General features: G+C 39.7%; 1 protein-coding gene across 2 annotated transcripts; it reads left to right on the top strand.

Annotated features, from left to right (window-relative positions):
• The first annotated feature begins 274 nt into the window (after positions 1–274).
• On the top strand, positions 275–21664 carry AKIRIN2 (akirin 2). Of its 2 annotated transcripts, XM_037894451.2 has the most exons (5): positions 275–952; positions 15762–15905; positions 16586–16735; positions 20566–20637; positions 20973–21664. In XM_037894451.2, exons 1-5 carry the CDS (start codon positions 748–750, stop codon positions 20981–20983), a joined length of 582 nt encoding a protein of 193 aa, XP_037750379.1. In that variant the 5' UTR covers positions 275–747; the 3' UTR covers positions 20984–21664. The 2 variants fall into 2 exon arrangements, with proteins under 2 accessions (XP_037750379.1, XP_043398581.1); XM_043542646.1 differs by lacking the exon at positions 20973–21664 and having other exon boundaries at positions 318–952; positions 19471–20637.
• The last annotated feature ends 1356 nt before the right edge of the window (positions 21665–23020 follow it).

Genomic DNA, 23020 nt, shown 5'->3' with positions numbered 1-23020 from the left:
ATATTTCGCTCAGCGCTAAAGCTCTTCTTCCCTGCCTGATTGTTATTTGCCTGCTTTCTGCACTAGAGACATATAAGGCTACCACTCTCAGTCACTTGTCCTTTAACCTGCATCCCACACTGCAGCCTCCGTGGGATTTAAATTCTACCCCGGAAGTTAGGGCTCCGGCGCGCTGCATGGCGGGAAATGTAGTTCATCCCTACTCCCTTTGAACGCCTTCGCATAGTGCCGGGGAAGCCGGTAAAAAACCACAAGTCCCCTGAGCCTTTGCGGTGGCCGCCGCCCCTGCTACGCAGGCGCAGTGAAGAGGGCTGGTTTTTGAATCAGCGGCGTTGTTATTGACGCCATATTGCTGGTGTGGGAGAGTCACAGAGGGAAGTGCCGCCGCTGCCGCTGCCATCGCTTTTCATCGGCGGCCCCTGACCCGCGAGCCGAGCCCAGCTCCGCACCTACCGTCCCAGCAACCGTCCCGGGAACGGCCGGGGGCGGAATTCGCGAGGGCGGGGCGGGCGGAGAGCGAATCCGTCGGCGAAGGCGCCGCCGGGGGGGCCGGAGCCGCTCCCTGGAGAGGGCGATAGGGAGGAGGCGGAGGCCCTGACGCAGCTCCCCCTCCCATCCGCCCCAGACGGTGGGGAAGGCGCCTCTGGGCTGGGCCGGCTGCTGCCGTCTCCCCCCTCCCCTCGCACCGAGCCCCCTTAGCCCGCTCTCCCCGGGTCTCCGCAGCCCCCGGCCCGCTCCCCCCCGGCCATGGCTTGCGGCGCCACATTGAAAAGGACTCTGGATTTCGACCCTCTGCTGAGCCCGGCCTCCCCGAAGCGGAGGCGATGTGCGCCATTGTCAGCCCCGGCCTCCTCGGCCGCCGCCGCCTCCTCCTTCGCCGCCGCCTCGCCGCAGAAATACCTGCGCATGGAGCCCTCGCCCTTCGGGGAGGTGTCCTCCCGCCTCACCACAGGTGGGTGCCGGGGGCCCCGTGGTGGTGGTGGGGGGGGCCGTTTGGGTGGGGCAGGGAAGCGGGTCCTGGCTGGGGGGGGGGTGGCGCTCTCGGCCCTCCTGGGGAGTGCGCAGGGCCGGGGGGGGGGAGAGCCCGGCTCTGGGTAGGGGAGGAGGGCAGCGGGGTGGGTCTCGAGTCTCCTCCAGCCATTTTCTCTCGGGCTGCGGGAATGGCAGCGGCACAGGCGGGGAGATTCCGACTCTGCCTGGCATCGCCACGGAGGCGACACAATAGAAATGGCCGTTGGCAGCGGAGGGGGGGAGGGCTGGGCCGGGCCGATGCCGGCCGGGGGGTGGGGGAGGTGCGGGCTGAGGCGACAGGTCGGGGCCGGGCTGGCTGGGGGATGGGAAGAGACTCTTTCTAGCCAGGGGGCGCCGGGGTGGGGGGCGGGTTTCTTTGCGCTGGGGCGGGCGTGGAGGGTTTCGTTGGGCGGCTGGGGAGCCGCAGGGGCGAGTCAAACTGCGGAAATCCTGGGGGCGGAGGGGGGTGAGCATGTACGTAGGGGCGTGGGGGCGGCGCGATCGCACCCGGGAAAGGTGCCTGGGCTCGAGGCCCCTCTCTCTGGTCCCCCGATCGATTTGTTGCAGCCATTAGCGCCGGGAGCGAGTGGTGGTGCCTCAGTGAGGCGGGCGGCGGCACCTCCTCTCCTGCTGTTCAGATATTGGAGGGGGAGGGGGATGTCCTGTCATCAATCACCCACAAAACGCCACTTGGGTAGGGGCGAAAGCGAATACAACAAAGGGAAAATGCCTTTTCCAGTCGCCTAGTATGTGGCACGGACCGAAATGACAGTCTGTGGTGTCTTTAAAGTTTCATGGAAAAACCAAGTGATGAAAGCGATTGGCTTTAAATGCGTAAGTTGCCTTCGGGGCAAATAAAATGTAATTAGCGAGTCTCTCTCGTCACAGAGATGTTGGAGGAAAGAAACCCTTTCATGTTCTTCACGAGTAAGAGAAGATTCAACTGGTGGCCCTAAGACTTAGCTCTAGGCATGTTTGTGCAATTGTTTCAATTTAAAAAAACAACTTGATCAATTTCACAAACGAACCGAGGAGAAAATGAATTTTGGCTGAGTGTGCAGAGTGCTGGCTTCTGTGTCAGTGTAGCCTACAGCTTCCAGTAATGCACTTCACAACGTTTGTCATCCATGCATTCAGTCATGAGTTTTTTGTGGTGCTGCTGAGGTGTAAATCTCTCCTTTGTGTGCAGAAAAAGCCTTTCCTAAATTGTCACTAACGCAGGTCCTTTGTTAAATTTGTTACCCCTTTTGATAAGAATTGCTGGATTCTTATGTTTCCGGTGCTAAACTGTAGTTTTAAGTGTGTATTTTAAGTTCTTTGTTACTAGGACAGTTCTAATCTTACTGTAGCTTGCTTAACTCGATAGACAGCAGGCCCTGACTAAACACTTCTGGTTCTACAGGCTTTAGTCAGACACTAAAAAAGATCAAGTTTAAGGAATCATGATATTATAAATATAAAATGGTAGTTTCTTAAATTTAGTGACGATGACTTAATATTTGATTTTTTTGTAATAAAAATGTTTAAAGGGTTTTGAATGGATCACCAGGCAGCTTTGTAAAGGATAACACTGCAATAAGACATTTAAATGTCTGTACATATGTAATCTTTAAGAACAAGCTTAGTTTGCTTATCTTTTCAAAATATGGGTTACTGTTTAAATACTAAGATTTCAGTTAGATAATTTCTTAGGGAAATGGAAGGATCTATGCTATGAATAATTAATGTAAATGAGGTTTTAAAAAAAAGCTGGTCAGGCCACTGCACTGTAATAGTAATACATCTTGCTCAAGGGAGGAGGAGTATTGATACAATTTCAAGGCATGGGCGGTAGTTAAAATCATTTCCTATCTTAATGCTAAATGGTCTTTATAGGGCCTTTGAGACTAAGATTTATTATTGGTTGATAATGTTGAGCATATATAGTTGGCCTGTCTTGGGTCCCTACCTCATCTTTCCTTTGAAAAAACTTAAATTCAAAGAATTTATAATGTCAAGAATATATATAATAATCCAGTAAATGTATCTAAAATGAACAAATTAAAGAAATTGTTCAGGTAGGAAAGATTATTATAATACACTAGTTATTGAAGGGAAAATGCCAAAATCTAAGTGATTCTGTACCGCTGATCCAGATTCAACATCAGCTTTTATTTATGGGTCTCTGAATCCATACACCAGTTTTTAAACTTAATCTTCAAAATAAAATTTAAGAGACATTTGCTGTCAACAGTTGTCAGTTTGGCAATGTCTCTAATCTCATCCAGCTGTCTGAATAGTAATGATAAAATGTTGAATAATAATTCAAGCATTATAATTTCATCATAATTGATTTTTACTTTCCCAGCAGAAAAAAGTGTTACTGTAGTCTTTAAACTGTGTTTTCCACTATTTGGTTCTAAATTATGATTTTTGATATGGTGTAGTTGGTTCTAATTATCGGAGTAATTATGGTGGCTTTGAATTATAATGTAATAAAAGATAAGGCAACAAATCAATAAAAATGTTTGTTACTGAATGGTCTTGAACAACAACCTTGCTCAACTTAATTGGGAGTTATGCATGCTCACACATGGGTGTGCTCTGACATACGATTGCTATAATAATGTTGTAATAATAGGAGCTTTTGCTTTGCCATGTCTCTTTAGTGTTTACTGAGAATATTGAAGTTCCGCCTAATTTTATGCTTTTCACTAAACATAGTTATAAGTAACATTTCTAAGTGAATTATTATCCTGGTCTTGCTAATGCATTATTTAAAAATGAGAGCCTTCCCTTTTAAAGGCACACTGTAAAGAGCCATAGTGCCTGTAGCTATATAACATAGAATATTTTTTAAAAAACATTTCAAATTTAACCCAAACTTTCACTACTGGATTAATTTTTGCACTTATAGACAGTGAAATATACTCACAATAGGTAGAGTTTAGTTAATTTCACTCACTGTTTCTCAAGTACAATGCCCTAGTGTTTAGGTTTTCAATGCTTGCAGCCAGAATTTGTGTTACATTTTGTTTAATGAACAGATTTCTAGTAATTTGAGACTTAAATTGTGTGTGTAAAACAACTTGATGCTGCTGTTTAAATCAAGATGGTACTTCATACAACAAATACATTGTTCTTTCTTTGACCTGTCAGTCCTGGTGCTGGTTAACTCCAGTTTATGTCTGTGCACCTCAGTATTTCAACACTTGATTGATCTTTTCAGAAACAAATGTGTTATCTGGAAACAAAATGCAACTTGAATGGCAATAGTGTCTGCAGGAACACACATTGTATGCTAGCCAGATGAGACACCAGCTGTCTTAAATTAAGTATAAAATGCTCATAGGCAAATAAATGATATGGCTATTTGGGAGAGGGATGACTTTAGGATGAAATTTATATCTAATTAGGAGTGTTTTTATATTTTGTGGTTATTTGGACAGCTGTTAAGTCGCTTTTAGTTTCTCAGTGGATTTGACAGCTGAATTGTGTTTTTGTGGTTTCTCATCTATACCTCCTATAGATCTTGTATCTAGTACTGTTATGACTATTTTGAATCATTCTTCCATTCCATAGCATGAAGTGTTTTGCATCTGTAAGGAATTATCTATCTTAAACTTCTAAATCAGGGTTTACTTACATCCACTATTTGCAGTGTGCAGACAATGCTATTTACATACAACAATTCTGGTAGGAAAAGAGTGGCGCTATCTTAATGTAAGTAAGATCTCTCCCCCCCCCCCTTTTTTTTTTGGAGTAGATTAGTCTTTGTACTCGCCTGAAATTCCTTTTATGTATGTTCTAGCTAAGATTTGATTAGGTAAGAATATTTTGTGTGTATGTATATATAGAGGAGAGGGAGAGACAGACTGACTAGAAGTACAGAGCACTTTTTATTATAATTTATATTTGTTTGAAGGGCTAGGATTAAACCAAAATCATCAGAGGTGCTCACTTTCTTGTATCTGGAGGATTTCCCCGTGCAACGTGGGTTAGAATACATGCTTTATTGTGGTACCTCAAAAACAGATTGGCGGGTGGGCATTTAACTACAATGTAGTGAGTGATTTCAGTTATTCTGAAAATAAAGCATAAATGGTAGTGTCTTGAGTGTCTCCTTTTTTTAATAGTGAGGCCCAGGTTTCTCAAAGAGGCAGCCAGTTGTGCCAGGGTTTTTTGGTGGTTTTGTGTTCTGGGCACATAGGGACTAGAATGAGTCCACCAAGTTCAAATTCATTTGTGGCCTTGGCATGACTTTAAGCTTAGGTGTCCTGTGGTAAAACTTGCTGTACCTTATAACTTTCCCCTGTGAAATCTTAAAGCTACTGTGATCTTTTTATCAAGCTGATAAATGTAGGTGGTGGAAGTGGTGGGAGGAGTGATGTATTTTTCCTCATTAAGATGTCAAGACAGGTTTATCTTCAATTGCTTTTGCTGAGGAGAGGAACATATTCAGGGCAAAAATAGTAGTAATATTTTACTAATTGATAATTCCAGCATTGTGGTTATAATTAAAAGGCAGACTATGCTGTACTGGCTACAGGCTCTTCTGAAACTGAAGCTTTTAGGTTGATTGAAAGTGTGTTGGGTGGGAAACTGTCCAAAGAAATAAAAATACAGTGCAGATCTCGTCACTAGCTGTTTTAAATCTCCTTAACACCGATAGTAACTTCAGATGGCTTCTTTGCATCTCTGCTCCAGATTACATATTGTACCTTTAAACAAACTCATATTTCAGAAGCGTGCGTCCTTGAAAATGGCTTAGTCTCAAAGGTTAAATAGCAGCTAATAGCTTACAAAATCATGAAAAACGTGTTTAGAATTAGCCTGAAAAATCTCTATTAAAAACACACGAACAAGATCTTTGAGTTCATCTACATTTGCAGTTTGTTTTCCATCTGAAGTAATCATTCTCGTGAGCATGTCCCTAGTAAGTAATTGATGTTACAAACCAAAGATTATAGGGGATGGATAGCTATTGGGAATACAAGGCCTTTCATTTCAGATGTCACTGGTTCAAATCCAGGCAGAGATTAGTAGTGAATGAAACTAATTAAGCTAGTTCAACTTCCCAGATACTATCAGAAGTCTACTTTTTCAGTGAGCACATATCCACATCACAAACCCACAATCTCTAAGTGCACCTTTATTGCTATCCTTGGCATAGAGGCCACTAATTGAACAGGTGTAAAAAAATGGATCATCTTCTCTAACTCTAGTTCAGGATTGAGGCACATTGGTTGATGATTTTGAAGAATACTGTGTAGCTTTTGACCATGCAGTGTACCTGTTCTCATCTTTCATGAGTACTAAATTCTAAAATGGGATTTAACCTTCTTCTCACCTTCCCTTTTAAAGATATTGAAAAAGTGGAAAACAAGCAAGGACAGATGAATTCTTAAGAAATGCAGACTTCTGTTTTCATGCAAATATCCCTAATAACTGTGGGCAAATGTGGTAAAGGAAAATTGGCTGTAAATAGTTTTTCCCTTGAGGTATCATTGAATCTTTATTCGTGAAAGGAGGTTAGTTGAGGATTTTGCCATTCAATATGTTTTGATCTTTCACAGGAAATTTTTACATCTAATATCTAAACCCAATTATAATCTTAAATTATGCAAGAAAAAGAAATTGCCATACTTAGAGAGGAATAACTGTGTTGAATCTACCCTTGAGCTATCTTTCTCCTTTGACCTGTGAGTTACCGTCTCAGGAAACCTGCTCCTTCTGTCTGAAACCTAGCAGGCAGTGGCCAAGCACAAGTTTGAGAACCAAGACAAGTAAGTCTTGAAGGCCTTAAGAGGAGATATACCATGTTGTTACTAGCAGTAAACAGAATTTAAATAGAAAAATTATCTTGTGCACACACTCATTAGCAGGACAGTTTGTCCTTGTATTATCATGGCAACATGCCAGGGTTTTCAAATTACCCCAGTCTGGTAGAACTTTGTTCCCTGAATTAAAATACACTGGCTGTATATGAACTTGTTAAATGTTTACCTCATTTTGAGAGGTGATTTTTGAGTCTTATTAGGTGTATAAAGTGATTAATAGGCTGATCTTCAAATGTGACCTAAATGTTGAATTTATCCTGCATTTTTAGCTTCCAGTTTGACAATAAATTTATGGTGATTGTAGAAAAATACTGAAATGCCAGTTGTCTGGCATATTTCACACTGTCTGTTATTTTTTATTCCTTAAGTCCCTGACCCAGGGATCTGGCATTTTCTGAAATGTCACATTATTGCAAAACACACTAATGCTAACATGAATGCCAGACGTGGAGCAGAACCTTCATTACTTTGTGGTCCTGGATAATTGGATCTCATGAGGGTGCCAGTTCTGCACCACTGGGTCTCTTGAGAGGTTCTGCTGGTGGTCCTGTAAATATGGGCACTGGCTGTGAATGTCAAAAAATAAAATGTTGATTATGGTGTCATCTATGAAAATATTATTTGTCTTAAAGGGCTGTGTAATATTTAGTGTCAAAAACCAACAGAGATTTTTCTGCCCCCAAACAAAAAAAGACATTGAAGTGACTGAGCATGACCAAAGCAAGAGAATGCTAAATGTCTGGATCTCTCTAAAATACATATCTTCATTAATTTTTTTTCAAGATATCTTGGTTGGGTTGGCAGATTCTGGAGTGAGATCTGTTACTAAATGAAGAGCATTGGGGTCTCAATTGATATCCCGCTGCTCTCCCAAGGCATTTTCCTTGATGGTGAAATGGGGTAACAGCTCGTGGAAGTATACTTGGCTGGTGATCCCGGAATCAGAGGTGTGGTGGCATCAAATGAAAGGCGTATGAACAAGGTGGACAGGCCTTGGCTAGTGAAAAAGCTGTAAATAAGTGAGATCATAGTAACTAGGAATTAATGAACGGCACAAAAGTTTATTTAAAAAGGAGCTGATTCCTTTCTTACTCCTTTATGATATATAGATATAGATAACATCATGGTAGTTTTCTGTTTGTCTCCTTTGTGAAAATCTCAGGTTTGGTTAGGTTCTGAATATGGTTGAGCATTTGACTGGTGCAAAAATGGTTGGTCAAATAATGTTAAAAATTGTCATATTTTAAAGCATTAATTTATTAGAACCATAACAAAAGAGTAAGACGTTATGGTCTCCATTAGGCTTTTTCAACAGCAACTCATGTCGTCTTGCATATTTTAAGATCTTTGAGACATTTAAGAGAAGGTGCCCATCAAATAAGACAAGGATTACCCAGTCGTGGATGAAAGTGACTGCTCTACTACGTGGCACTGAAAATTGTCTGCTGGTACTTCTATTTTTGAAAAATTTGACAGTGCTTTTCATTTTTGACATGTGATGAGAAAGTTGTCAATCTTCAACATGACCAATGAAAAATAGCGTCATAGGGCAGCACATCCAGAAGGTGGTTTGGATACTCCTTATCAGCAAAGCCCCAGCAGCTTTCATATTTGTAAATTAAAAACTTCTTGATTTTCAGTTAGTTCACTTTTTCCCAACATGTAGCATTAGCATATAGTAAAGTGAGTGATCAAGGCATTTAATCAGGCTTGCTAACAGATGGCACCATGATGCAATCAAAAAGGTAGGCCATTGGCTACATTAGAGTATTCTTGCTCAAATAATGGGTGGTCAGTTACATAATTTGACCAGCTTGCCAAGCCCTAGTTCTGAGGGATTCTTTGGTTTGGTTCTAAAGAAATAAATTGGAAGGTGACATCACAAACTGAAACCTGAGCTTCAGGTTCCATTTGAGGGCTGGGAAAGCTGCCACTTTGATTTCAACCTACTGAATCACCATCCTATTTATTCTGCCAAAGTGTCCTTCAGCTCAACGACAGAAGCCAGGAACCAAGATTTCTGAGAGTGCTAATATAAAAAGCAGTTAAAAAAACAAAACAAAAACCCCAACATAAGGGGAAACCTGACAGTAACTCTAGACTTCATAATGGGAATAATGTTCCTTCCTTCCCAATTTTTTTGCCTTATTTCTTAAAAGTGAAATGCAGTTGCAATTTTAAATAATTTCTAGATAATTATTGGCCAGGGTGGGGTGAGTGACTGACGAACTCTAAATTAAAAAACAAACAAACTTTTGATGACCCTTAATCATGCATTAAGGAAAGTATGAACTATCCAACAATTGTTTGGAAATGGTTATTCAATCTAGCACTCTATTAGCATGACAAGTCATATGGCAGCATTGGCAGAGCACATAGAGATGACACTTAGAAGTACCTAGTTTATGCTTGCTTCAGTAATGGGAGGGTTATATGTAGCAAATGAACTTGTAACTTGGAGCATAAGGGACCAGAAGGCTGGCTAATAGCCTAGGTCAGGAAACATAGGGGATTGGGAGGGTGTAAAACATTGGTTAAGCTTTCCTTTTGTCTCTGGACCCACTCAACTTAATGGATGCTGTTTGTTTTCTTGCTGATAAGCAGGAAGATGAAGACAGAAAGCTGACTAATTCTGTATTTAAACTAGGGGATGAGAGAAGCACTACATTTTTTGTCTGAGTTTAAGTGCAGTAATTTTTTGTGTAAATGTAGACTTGTATGCTTTCTATTGTTAGACTGTGTCCAGGAATTGTAAAGATGAATAACGTTCACTCCTCCTTAGAAGTGGTGGCTCTTTGATCTCCGTTTCTCTCTTTCCCCCCTCCCCCCCCCCTTCAGTCAGTTACACTGGCAGTAGCACTCCCCAAATCATCATTCATCCCAACCTGCAACCTGATTTCTAAAATTGATTGGGGCATGTAATGCAGAGGCTTAACTGTTGCTGCCTGTGACATGCTTTTTCTTTGGGTACAAAAGATCCACATTTGTAATTATTTTAATGCTGTGACTTTCTGTAAAGCAGTACATTCAAGTTTCACAAACATTTTGAAGTAAATTTACTATCAGCACTTTTTCCAGATAATTGTGTAAACGAAAGGTTCTCAGACTGTGGTCTGCAGAGCACTTGATGGTCCGCAGAGCTGTGTGATCATATGACATTGCTTCTTCCAACTGCCAAATTGCATTGAAGGTAGCTAAAATACAGAATTACTTAATTTGACTTTTTTTGTGTGTGTGCAATTGCTGCACCTCCAGCCTCGTCTTCACCACGAAAAAGGTCAAGTTTCATGACTTAAGTGTGAGCATTTTGTCTAGTCTTAGTTGAGACACAGTATATCTGGGTAGATTAAAGACCATGATTTTTTTTTAAACTTTTTTTATTTAAACTAGATTTTTAAAATTCAAATCAGATTTTTAATAGAAGCATTGTTCATTCCTCACTTTCTTCCCATTTTATAGACTTTTAAAGTAGCTTATTTGTACTGGTTTCTTTAGTTACTTGATAGATTTCAGAGTAGCAGCTGTGTTAGTCTGTATTCGCAAAAAGAAAAGGAGTACTTGTGGCACCTTAGAGACTAACCAATTTATTTGAGCATATTGAAGTGAGCTGTAGCTCACGAAAGCTTATGCTCAGATAAATTGGTTAGTCTCTAAGGTGCCACAAGTACTCCTTTTTGCTGATAGTTAGAATTTCAGTTCCCTCTTCCCCCCCGCCCCCCTTCTTAGAAGTTTCACACTTAAAATGCTCATCAGTGCTAGAAAGACATGCCCATGGCCTCATTAACATCATTATTGTGAGACTAACAAATTCAGCCACAGAATTGATAAAGTAAATAGCCCTTGCTTTATTTGTAACTAACGCCACCTTTCTATATATTGAACTTCCACAAATCAAGAAATCTGACATGTTTTTGACCAGGCTAATGCTCCTCCATCCGGGAGTGCAGTTAGATAACTGTGTTTAGGAGCTGACTTTAGGCTCCTGTTTTTGAAATTTTTGGCCTAGGTATAAAGAGGTCACTGACTTTGACGTATTGGAAGTTTAAATAACTTTTCACTGTTAACACCAAAGCGGTTTTGGTTTGAAGTGACAGATTTTGTGCGGTCAAGAAGTTTTTAATTAAAAACTATTTTAGCTAGTCCTTGATGCTGCAAACACATGCTAAATTATAAGCACAAGGCCCATGAGTCACATGATTTGAAGTCAATGGGACTGTTCATGTTATGAATCTGTTTACGTGTTTATGGGATATGGGCTTTCATTTTCAGTATTTTGTTTTTGGCCTATAGCAGTTTTAGTACAAATAAAATAAGATACCATATGAGTTGTGGCTTAAACTTCAGCACCTACACTTAGAGCTGTGCAAATAATCAATTCTATAGTTTGCTGGTTGAACCAAAACCTTTTTTAAAAAAATCCTTTTAGGATATACACAAGAATTTTTTCTGTTTTCTTACCAAAACAAAAAACCCTGACAAAAGTTTTGAATGAAATACTTTCTTTTGCCTTGCAGCATTTTAAAGTGTTTTTTCATCTAAAGCAAAGGAACTGTGAAACTAATGGAGGAGGAAGCGGTGGTGCCCCTTTATATTCTGTATCCCAGGGGAGTGCTCTACCCATGGGGCTGTGGGAGACCCCAGGGTTCAGGTTCCCCCTTCCTGCGTGAATTGCCTAATCACCAGGTTATATAGAGTCATTTTTTCTCTCTAGCTCAACTAAGCATCTGGAACAAGAGATAGTTGTGGTGCAGCTAAACCAGTTTTTAACAAAAATAGCCTCTTCTGCAGGTGCAAAGAGTATTTTCAGTTTATTCAACTAGTTTTGTTTATTAAAAATGGAGAAACTGAGTTGAAAAAGCAGAAAAGCTGGTTTATTGTTCCAGTCTGTGAATAAAAACTAGATGTGAGAGAATGAAATCTACTGGTAGTAAAAGCTTGAAGGATGTGGTGACCAAAATAGTAAGTTCAGTTCTCTAATTACAGATACTTCTTTTGTTTAATAATTAAGTTAGTTCTAAGTTTTTTCCTTATCTAGCACATTGAAGGTAGTTTTATTGAGCTAATAAAAACAATTTTAAATTGCTGTTTATGTGCATTTTTAATTGAATTTAAATTTCCATCTAAATAGGGCTTCATAAAATCATAAGTAAAAATTAATCTAATAAATGAAATGGAACATTCCCCATTTTCTAACATAAAAATGTAAAAATTCAGAATGTGAATAAAATGTGAGTTAAGCTATATAATTGTTTAAGTATCTATAGATACAGTATATCTGCTTGGTTAGCAACAAAGCACAAAATTTAGTGCAAAGGCTGTATTTAGTTGTAAATCAACATATTTTAATAGTTACCAACCCATGAGAATCGACCTTTCTTTAGGAAAATAAAAAGCAGTGTTGTAAAACAAGACTCAGACAGTGATTTAAATCCGCGTTTCCTGCTTGCTGATTTAAATTATGATTAAAATAAGTGATTTAAATTGCTTTGATTAAAATCAGTCCAACCTGCTATCTGCCCTCAGTCTTCCTAGAGTTCACATAACCATTCCATGACAAAAAGTAATTGAAATACTATCATTTCTGATAAGAGTAAGAAAGTATCTTCGTTGAGTTCCTTGTATCCTGGACAATAGAGGAGAAAATGTGTTGGTTTTGATTGTTCACTCCATACATGCTTATTGTATGTTTTGCTATGTAATGGTTTAGGGACCTGGAGTAGTTTAGCTTTTTTTATCCCAATTATAGTATTTCTGCTTTTAAGGATTTTGTCCGGTGCCTTGAGTCTCAGTGGGATTTTTTTGTTCTATTCCTTTGGAGGGGTTATTGATAAAAGCCTGTGGGTTTTTTGTTTGGTACTCTAGTGGTGGACAGGAAGAAGTTAAACTATTTTGGTTGAGATGGCTTCAGAAATTGTTCGTTTTTTTTTTTTTTTTTAAATTAAGCCAGGGGAATTCCCCTTATACTCTCAGTTGCAGTTGACATCTAGTCATCTAGTACATCTAGTATTTTTATCTAGTATTTTTTGCAGAACTGCAGAAAAAGACTTCTGTTGTGGTTTTGTCGTGTTTGAAGTTTAATTGATGTCTGTAGAGTTGGTGAACCCAGATCTTAAAAAATTTACTTGACACGGACTAGCCAGAGTGCAACATAGATGTGGTGGTGCCACACACTTGGAATTTAAGCTGTAGGGGCTTGTCTACATGAACCCCTAGACTGTGGTAAGCTGGGGAGGGAATCTACCCTGCACTAGCCTGCTCGGTCTAACTGTGCACATGGACTTTGTGGATGCATATTAATAGTTAATGCGCTTTGATCTAGTCTTTGAAATGGGTGCACATGTAAGACTGCGGCAGGCTAGATTCACACCGCAGCTTGTCACAGTCTGTTCATGTAGACAAGCCCTAAGACAGTTGAGAACTACTACAATACATATTTTTCATAGTGTGGAACACACTTTAACACAGAACCGGTTGTACTCCATTTCACAATCGCATAACATCTCTGTAGCTACGGTAGCACTTGGTTGTATAGAAAAATAATATTGAGGAAAGTATTTAACTCTAAATGTAACTTAGCAGCTGGAAATGTGGCCTCAGCACCATGGTGGCCAGCAAGTGCTTCCTGGACCACAATTTGAGAGCCTCTGCTGTATACTGTATTTCATTGTAACGCATTGTGCATACATATGCTTTTACAAATGGATTAGAAAGCCTAACTTACTATGTCCCTTGCTTTCATTATACTGCCTTCCTTTCTGGCTTCACTACAGTTTTTTAATATTCTATGCGATGATAGACCATGGTGTATAATCCAAACGAGAAGCCCGCTTGCTGAAGGTGCAAGGATACCTAGAAGGGTTCTGACACTGCCCCTGCCCAAGTGATCTGTTTTTTGTAACCTGTTGCTAGGAGGTATCTGATATTTGAAGCCTCCAAACTCCTCTGACTGCTGAAAGGCAGAGAGAGAAATACGAGAGGAAGGATAGTTCTGTGGTTAAACCTCTGGGCCAGGAATCAGAAGATCTGTTTCCTGCTACTGGCTCTGCCACAGACTTATCTGATTTTGGGCAAGTCACTTAAGCCTCTATACCTCAGTTTACCTGTTTGACAGTAGTGTTAAATTAATCCATTATGAGATGCTTAGACACAGTGTTGCCTACAGGATTCTGTATAGCAGAACCATGTTGCAGTTTAGCAAAAAACAAAGGAGCAGCAGGAATGTACTGACTAAAGTTGTCTGTGGATTCAGGGAGGCAGCGTGCCATTACTTTCTGTTTAGTTGACATTTGGAAAGTTATCTTTGCCCTAAGGACTAGAAACTTAATTTTGTAAAATGAAAGTCTAGAGTCTTCAGAAGCTAATGATCATCCTGGGAAGTGTTGTTTTTGCTGCAAGCAGTAGATTTTTCCAAGCCGTGGTTTGACCTGCAGAAATCTGAAAAATGTCTTCAGTGGGAGAGGGGTGTCTGTAAGCATCTGGAGGCCTTTAAAGAGCAGAAAGCCTGTCGAATTTTTTCTTCTAATTGCCTTTGAAGTTTTTTTTTGATGTGTTTTGTGAAACTGGGGATGGGGGGCCAATGTATGTAGTTCTTTGTATTATGTTGTGTAATTCATGTGCTGATGCTTATGTGAGCAAAAGCTATGAAAGTTGCTAGAGGTAACTGTTGTAGAGAAGGCAACATAGGAATGACTTGGGGGGACGGGGGTAAGGGAAGGGATGTTTAGGTTACACTTTGAACATGTTTCTAGAAATTATTAGATGCCAGATTTTGAAATAAAACTTGTGTAAAACATGTAAGAATTTCTATTTTCTTATTGTATAGCAGTACCTTGGGGTAATGGGAATTAACAATTAATATTACTTTAAATTGTGGGGGCGGGTTTATACATAGCCACTTAAAAATTCGTTGGGTATAATTGTGACATTTCAATATGTATCTCATTTGCATATTCATTTAAGTTTAGAAGAGCATATATACCAGTGGTTAACAACACCTGGAATGATGATCATTTAGATGCTATATTTTAAATTATTGAGATTAGATTATTCAGGTTACTTAAATATTACCAAATTATACAAATTTTGAACTCCATATTGTTGTTCTTCAAAAGAGAGCAAAAATTGATCCATGAAATATTACTTGTCTGGGCCATGGTTTAGAAAGCTGCTGATCCTGAAAGTTTTTGTACTGATTTGCCTAATCGTTTGTAGTCCTGGCAGATGTCAAAATAATAGTCCCACTATACAATCCTATTATTCTGATTACTCTCGTTTTCTTCCCCTTAAGTTGCAACATGTTATCAGCAACTCTGGAAAAAATTAAAAATCAATATTTCACACTATCTGGAAGCTTGGAGTATCTGCTTTTAAATTATTGGTTTCTAATTGTGGAGGTGTGTAGATATCAGCCCTTAATTAAGATGAGATATAAGGGTGGGGTCAAAGGGAAGCAAGATAGTAATCAGAAGGAACTGCATTAAAATCAAATAGGTCAACAGAAGGTGGATAGTGCTATTAGAACTGGAAGGTTGAAACTCCCAGGTTTCCAAAGGTGTCTGTCATTTACTTCTAACCATGATAGTTCGTGACCGTAAAACTGTCACTAATTATTCACCCTCTGAGGGCTTTTGAGGCTGGTCTTGTACCTCAGACCAGTGTAACTTGTCACTTGTATCTTCAGTTTTTTATCATGAATATTATGGAGTGGACTTCTTTAAATGTCAGATTCTTTATTTATATTTGCATTTTACACATGAATATAATTGATAAAATGGCCCCTTTAATGGCTTGCAGACTTACACATCATTTTAGGAACTGTTATTGGTGTCAGTTAATTATCCCGGATGCTTGATATCTGAAATGGAAATAAAGTTGAGGGATACTGTAAAGTAGTCATTACTAAGTTAACTTTTGTTTTAACTTTTGTTTTAGAACAAATTCTGTACAACATAAAACAGGAGTACAAACGCATGCAGAAGAGGAGACATTTAGAAAATAGCTTCCAGCAGACAGATCCTTGTTGTTCTACTGATGCACAGCCACATGCATTTCTCCTTACTGGACCAGCTTTGCCAGGTATCTAGCCACAACTCTGTATAACTTTGCTATATATACATACCTCATGACTCCATGTGCGTAGATAACTTTCCTCAAGTTCTCACGTTCCCTGTGAACCGACTCTTGCTGGAGCCATATCCTTACTGTTGGTGGAGTTACATTCATTGCAAGCATTAATGTCGTGGCAAATTCCAGCTTTGATTAAAAGAATTAAAATAGATAACTCCTTGAAGGTTTTGTTAGCTCATTCCCAGTAAATCATTCTGCAAACAAACTTTTTGTAAACCATTGAGCAGCAGATGTCTTTACAGAAAGATTAACTGATACTTTAAAAACGGATGTAACTTTACTCACAATGAATGCCTAGGATCCTTAATGAGGACATGTTTCTGTATGACATGTCTTTTCTTTTCTGTAATAGACATTTTTGCGTGTAATAAACACTATTTAACTTTTTTGAGGCTTTTGTTATCCTTACAGCATGCTGAACTGAGAGCATAATTTTAGATTACTTCCTTTAAGTGATGGTATAAAATGTTTCCAGTATCAATAAAATTCAGAAGTATCCAAAAATTAAAGCAAGATTTTGCCAAATGTTTCGTTTGGAGAACACATTTAATGTAATAGAGATGATGTAGAAAGCTGGAAGATGTTGAATGTTGACTTTGAGTTACTTATGTGGAAATATTTAATCATAGGTACTTCATCTGCAGCATCATCACCATTGAAAAAAGAACAGCCCCTGTTTACTCTCAGACAAGTTGGAATGATCTGTGAACGTTTGCTGAAAGAACGTGAAGAGAAAATCCGTGAAGAGTATGAAGAAATTTTGACCACAAAACTTGCAGGTGTGTTTGAATTAAATGTAACTTGAAAAAATTGATTAATATATTGGCAGCCTCAGTAATTTTTGTAACTTTAATGTTATATCCGGTTAAGAAATGAGATGCCCAAGTGGAAAATTTAAGTTTCCATCTCTGGACATAGCAGAAGTGATAACGTAGTGTCTGTTGTAGACTGTCTGGCCCATCTTCTGTGCTGCTATGGACAGAAGCTATAACTCCATGGGTATTTCTACACCATCAATTGGTGGAAGAAGAGTTTTTATTTCAAATAGAACTTTCTCTTGCTGGCATATTTGAGCTGACCATCTCCTCCCTATTTTATGTCTACACAGAGAAAATGGCTTCCTATTCGGCTTTCCTAAGAGCCATTTGCAAAGTTTTTTTTTCCCTTGGGGAAGGGCTTTTTCCTTAATTTTTTACAGGAGTTTTGCATTTGACGTAGAGGGGACAGTATATGGGGCAGATACCTTTAGCACAGGAAGTTTCCCATTTACCAACCCTGATTGATCCCAGACAACCAGCAGTGTTTGGCTACTACTCAGGTGCTTTTCCGATCAGTGGCATAGTTACTTTGTTCTTTACTGCACAGTGGATTGCCTGTTTCCCCTGCTCCTGAAACCTTCTTCATTGTGGGCAGTTGCATTCACTCCTTGCTCTTCGTGCAGGATTGCTGGCTCACTGACTTAGTTCAATTAGTGGAGGCGAGGAATTTTGACTGTACTTGTGGCTGGGCATCCCACAGGTCCGTCTTAGACTTGAATGTCCTTAGGCTCAAAGCAGTGTAAAAATACACATGTAAATAGTAATTTTTCTACCATATTCACTTTTAAGCAGCCTCGGTATTCCTGAATACCTGTGTTAGGTAGATGGCTTCACATTGCTGTAGTACCTATTGTATAATTTTAGAGTCTTTCCCTCAAGATCATTAGTTGCATTCCTTCTTAAGTGTTCTCTACTATGGTATGATTATAAAAGCTCAGTTGAAGACCAGGAATGTTTACACATTCATGTTCTGGATAACTACAGGTTTCCAACCTAGGAGGTTGTCTGCATGACCAGTACTTCCTGAAAAATCTCTAGTTAGACACTCCCTCAGTCAGAGTTTCACTGGAGACTGATCTCGTGGGGAGAGGAGCCCATGTGGTGATTAGTGTGCTCTTAGGGCAGAGGTTACCAAAAAGAGGGTTAGAAATGCTATAGGATCATATTACCTCATTCATATATGGAGCAATGACAGATGTTCTGTAATATACGGGAACTTTTGAGGAGAGAGTGCCAAATTAAAATCCAGAGCAAGTCCCTCACAAGAGACCAGTTAAGTTGTGTTTTACCACCACAATGGTTGTATCCCCTTCCAATACACACATCCTTTCCAAGATGATAGCTAGTCAGCATGAAAGGATAAATCAGTAGAAATCTAGTCCTGGAAATTCTCTAGCAGATCTTAACCAAATGGCTTTCTCCCCCTAAGCCGACTTGTTCACCACTTGGTACTTTTCAAACGTCAGAGTCTCTTCTTGCTTCTGCAACTATTAGGGTTTCTTTATAGTTTACCGGAGAGCTCCTTTTTTCCATCTTTCATTGTGTATGGATCTCTGACAAACAATTGAATCTTCCAAATAGTGAACCTGATTCAGTGGTGTTCCTTTGTTCTTCCTTATCTCCACTACCTGGAACCTTAATCAGCATTCACTTGGGCTTAGAATCATTAGAGATACTAGCCTCAGTAGGGCTCTGGCTAAAACATTATTTGTCTTCTATTCCCCATGAAAGTTACTCTGGAGTTCCCTATATAAAAGCTTTTGCAGGTCTGAGAAGGTTAGTTAGGGTACTGGCATATATTGATATCACCTGCTGTATTCTTACCTAGCACCATGGTATTTCTCATTCCTTTGTAGTTGTGGTGATTACCTACTTTTAAGGCAACCTGGAAAAACCCAGAGTTCTAATGTTGTGCTACAAGCCCTCATTAAAACTAATTTCAAAGAGCCAGCTGGGGATTTGTCCCTTTCCTGTGACACACAGTTTGATGAGAAGGATAAGCGATCATGGATTTCTGTTTCATTTGGAGACCCGTACTTCGAGCATACTAGATAATAGTATGCAAACTAATAGTGCTGTACTGAGCCAAATTTAAATTCACAAAGAGAACTTACAAGGTGGCCATCTGGTTTTTAATATATTGTTTTTCTAAAGATTCTAAAATTGAGTTGCTGCTGGTCTTGGATACTGTTTCTGGGCAACCGATTGGCTCACATTGGGTATGTCTACACTGCAATTAAAAACCTGGGTTCTGATGAAAGGGCTGCTTAATTATGGTGTAGATGCTCAGCCTGGAGCATGGAACCTGCAAGGTGGGAGGGTCCTGGAGTGCCCCAATGCCTATACCGCAGTTAAACAGGCCCTTAGCCTGAGCTGTGTGAACCTGAGTCAGCTTGCATGGGCCAGCCACAGGTGTCTAATTGCAATGTAGACATACCCGTTGTGTTATCCCAGTATTTTGGCTAACGTCCTCATGCGGCTGAGGGAAGAGTTGGCTGAATCTGAATTCCAGTAAGTTAGAGATGATGCTTGAGGGGAGAGGGAAATACCTTTTAAAAAACTGGCTGCCTTGTTACTGGACCAGTTCCAGTCAAAGTTTTGAAGGCCCACAGATCATCAAAACCGTCCACACTTAGGAGTTCTTTTGCACTGCTTGCTGATTACTGATTCACTGTTTACTTTGCTCATCCCTGCAGGAGGATGGGACTTTCATGGGGGGGACCCTCAGACTGGGACTCTTCTGTGGAAACCCAAGAACTGCTACTACATTTTTGGTTGAAGATTGCTTTCTTTAACCTTGCCTCTTCTAAGAACAGTGCAGAGCACTTAAAAGTAATAACCCAACACACCTCACATGTGGTTTTCCACAAGGGAGGAAGGGGAATGGAGAGGAGCTGCATCTGATAGATCTTCTTTAATTTCCTAATTCTGAAAGTTAATATCATGTTGATGGGTGCAATATTAGAAACTGAAGAGAATATGAAAAAATGTGTTATGTATGTGATGTATAGAGATGCCTTCTGGAAAGGACTAATTTTGAGTTCAGAGTGAACTGAATAGTCTTTATAGCATCTTAGTCTTAGTATTTAGTTTGAGGAGATTACTCAGTAGCTGATTTTACTAAACCCGCAGTCACGTGTTCCCTATTGTGACTATTTTTGCTGTTGAAATAAAGCAAATATTTTTCACTTAGCTTTTTATCCCATAGTTACCTGTTTCTTGCTTGTTCAACATTTTGGCAGTCAGTGACATAATTTCTTGATTGTAATAAATCTCTTCTATACTTCTGTGCTGTCATTTCCCAGACGTTTAAATTCTGCCTTTTTGTAACTCTGTTAAGTGGTTAGAGGGCGGAAGTTGAGTTCTACTTCCAGCCCTGCCACTCACAGACGTTGCTCAGTTAACCACTCTGGGCCTTCATTATGCATCTGTAAAATTGGCATAATATGACCTTTAGGGATAATGTGAGAATTTAAGTGCGTTCGAAGTGCTTTGAGATCCTCTCTCTAAGTGCAGCATATTCCTTTGCCAAATTCCTCTGTTGTCTTATTCTGTGCTGTAGTTCGCTTGTCAAGTGAAATCCAATTGATTGCTAACATGGTTTAATGGGGTGGATTTTTTTTAGGTGGCAGAGATGAGATGGCTGTGTTGAATAATCCATACTTGCCCCTTACAGACTGTCAACGTTTGTTTAATTGATATAGCTTGCATGGCATAAAAAGTAAGCCTTGACCTTTTTTTTCATGCTAAGTTAAACTTGGTACACTCACTTCTAATGTTAATGTTTGCAGAACAATACGACGCATTTGTGAAGTTCACGCATGATCAGATCATGCGACGATATGGAGAACAGCCTGCTAGTTGTGAGTATCTCAGCATCTTTAACATCAAACAGGAACATTACATCTCTTGATGGTTCAGTAATTAAAATGGCCAGTAGTACCACTGTTTTTTTGGTCTAGATTTTAACTGAAAAGCACTGAGTTGAAAGCTTCAATTCATAATGCTATGGAGAATTTAGGGTGAAGTGAAAATGTGCTGTATAATATGTCATATATGTGCATCAAATAGCTTTGCCTCCTGTAAACCATTGGGGCTTTTCGTTTTAAAGTGATTTTTGCTATTGTCTTAACTGATTTATATTCAATTTGGATTCAGTTACCTTGTTAGTAACCTTTTCTTTTTTTCCTTTTTTCAGATGTTTCATGAATCATGTTTTCTGCATACGTGGGCTGCCCTATACACCCTAATTGTTGCAAGCTGTCCCAGTAAAAGACTTGCAGCAATGCCATATTTTCCCCCCTTTCCCCCACCCCCGTGAACACAGGTTATTTCAAGCTTTTGTCAGTGGCAACCACTCTTATGCAGCAACTGGTTTTGGAGTGCTCCCTGATGTCAGTACCACCTGGATGTGGACCTTTGCTACCTGTAATAATACCAGTGGCCTCATTTGCTGTATCATTACGATTTGGCTTCTTATGTTAATAAGTTTGAAAAAGTAAAGGATTAAAGCTGGTGTTCTAGAACTTGCCCTTCACTGGTTGTGTAAATAAAAATGTAGAATGACACTTCTGACTGAAGTTAGTGTGGTTTTCGTAACTGTGCACTACAACCAAACTGTAATCACAGTTAAATTAGAATGTAACCCCAGGACAATTTTAAGCAACTAGCCCACAGTACTGCCTGTGAAATAGTAAAGGAGGGCATTTCTGTATTCCATGACTTTTTTGGGGGTTAAGAATGGGTTTATATGATTTCTCATTTTTGTAGTTTTTATTTATTCTATCAGTCTTTAACAAATGTTTATTGCTGCAATTTTTCAGTGTATCATTGTTTTACTGCCCTTGTAGTACTGGAATTTAGTTGGAAGAATAAAACATTTACTTCTAATCTCTTTGTTTTTAATATGCAGGTGGCACTGCTGCTCTGTCTGAATAAAATTTATCCATATTTAAATGAAAATTTTATTTACTAGCAACTGAAGTAGATGAGAGTTTAATTTAGGAGAGTGAAATAGACTGAAATATTGAGTCATTCTGCAGAGATAAGAGATCATGCCTCTGTTACATTTGGATGAGCTGCTTCATGTGGAAGCATGTTCTTTATGTAACTGACCACAAACATCTGATTTGATATTAGTAATGTACTCAGCATCTGTTCTTTTCTCACCCCCAGATTTCAGTGATATCAAAGAAATGTGTTTATAGGACAGACTTGGCTATTTTTTCACTCTGGGAATATAAGCTATTTAAAACATAGCTCTTGATTAAGCTGCAGTAACCAGATGTGTCTATATGCATGTTAGATCTTGACATCCCATGCCCACTACTGTGTTGGGGAAAAGGTTTATTTTGTCTTATTTTGGTATTTAAAGTTGAACTGCAATGGTTAAAGACTCCAGAAAGTGTCAGCTGTTGGGATGTGAGTTAAGTCCTCCTGTTTGGCAAACTGGCTCTAACTGATCTTTACAACATCCATTTTTGGAAAGCCTCTCTCTTCTCTTCAGTCCCTCATGAACTCTCATTTACTGGAGTAGTGACTTCACTAGCACCAAAGATATGCAAATAGCTCTATTTGTATTCTGAATTTCTGTGACAGAAGAGAAGTAATGGTCTCAAGTTGCAGTGGGGGAGGTTTAGATTGGATATTAGGAAAAACTTTTTCACCTGGAGGGTGGTGGAGCACTGGAATGCATTACCTAGGGAGGTGGTGGAATCTCCTTCCTTAGAGGTTTTTAAGGTCAGGCTTGACAAAGCCCTGGTTGGGATGATTTAGTTGGATTGGTCCTGTTTTGAACAGGGGGTTGGACTAGATGACCTCCTGAGGTCCCTTCTAACCCTGATATTCTCTGTGGGCTGCACACAATTTACTCTTCTACTCACTGTGCTTGGACTGTTGAGGGTTGGAAGACTAGTATAGTAGACAAGGAAGCAAACTCCTCTAGATCCTCTGTTATACTCTGGCCCTTTTCCTTCTTGAGGTACAGGGAAAAATACTTAGACCCATTCCTTTCAAAATCCAAAGCGGGGAATATGAACTGACATCTCTAATATGTCTGCTTAACCCTTCTCCTTCATGCTGACTACTTTAGGGCACTTTTCTGCTGTTGAGCTGTGGATGTGGGGAAGAGCACTGCTGCAGCAGAGTGGAACCTTAGCTAAACGCCAGTGTCCTAGTATATTTTGTCTCCCTGCATTGTTTTTCAGGACATCCCTCCTCCTAAATGATTAGCTAGGTGGTGTCCAC

This window comes from Chelonia mydas, chromosome 3, assembly GCF_015237465.2.
Source record: "Chelonia mydas isolate rCheMyd1 chromosome 3, rCheMyd1.pri.v2, whole genome shotgun sequence".
Classification (NCBI taxonomy): Eukaryota; Metazoa; Chordata; order Testudines; family Cheloniidae; genus Chelonia; species Chelonia mydas.
The sequence above is the reverse complement of the archived record's forward strand: the minus strand, read 5'-3'. Positions and strand labels throughout refer to the sequence as shown.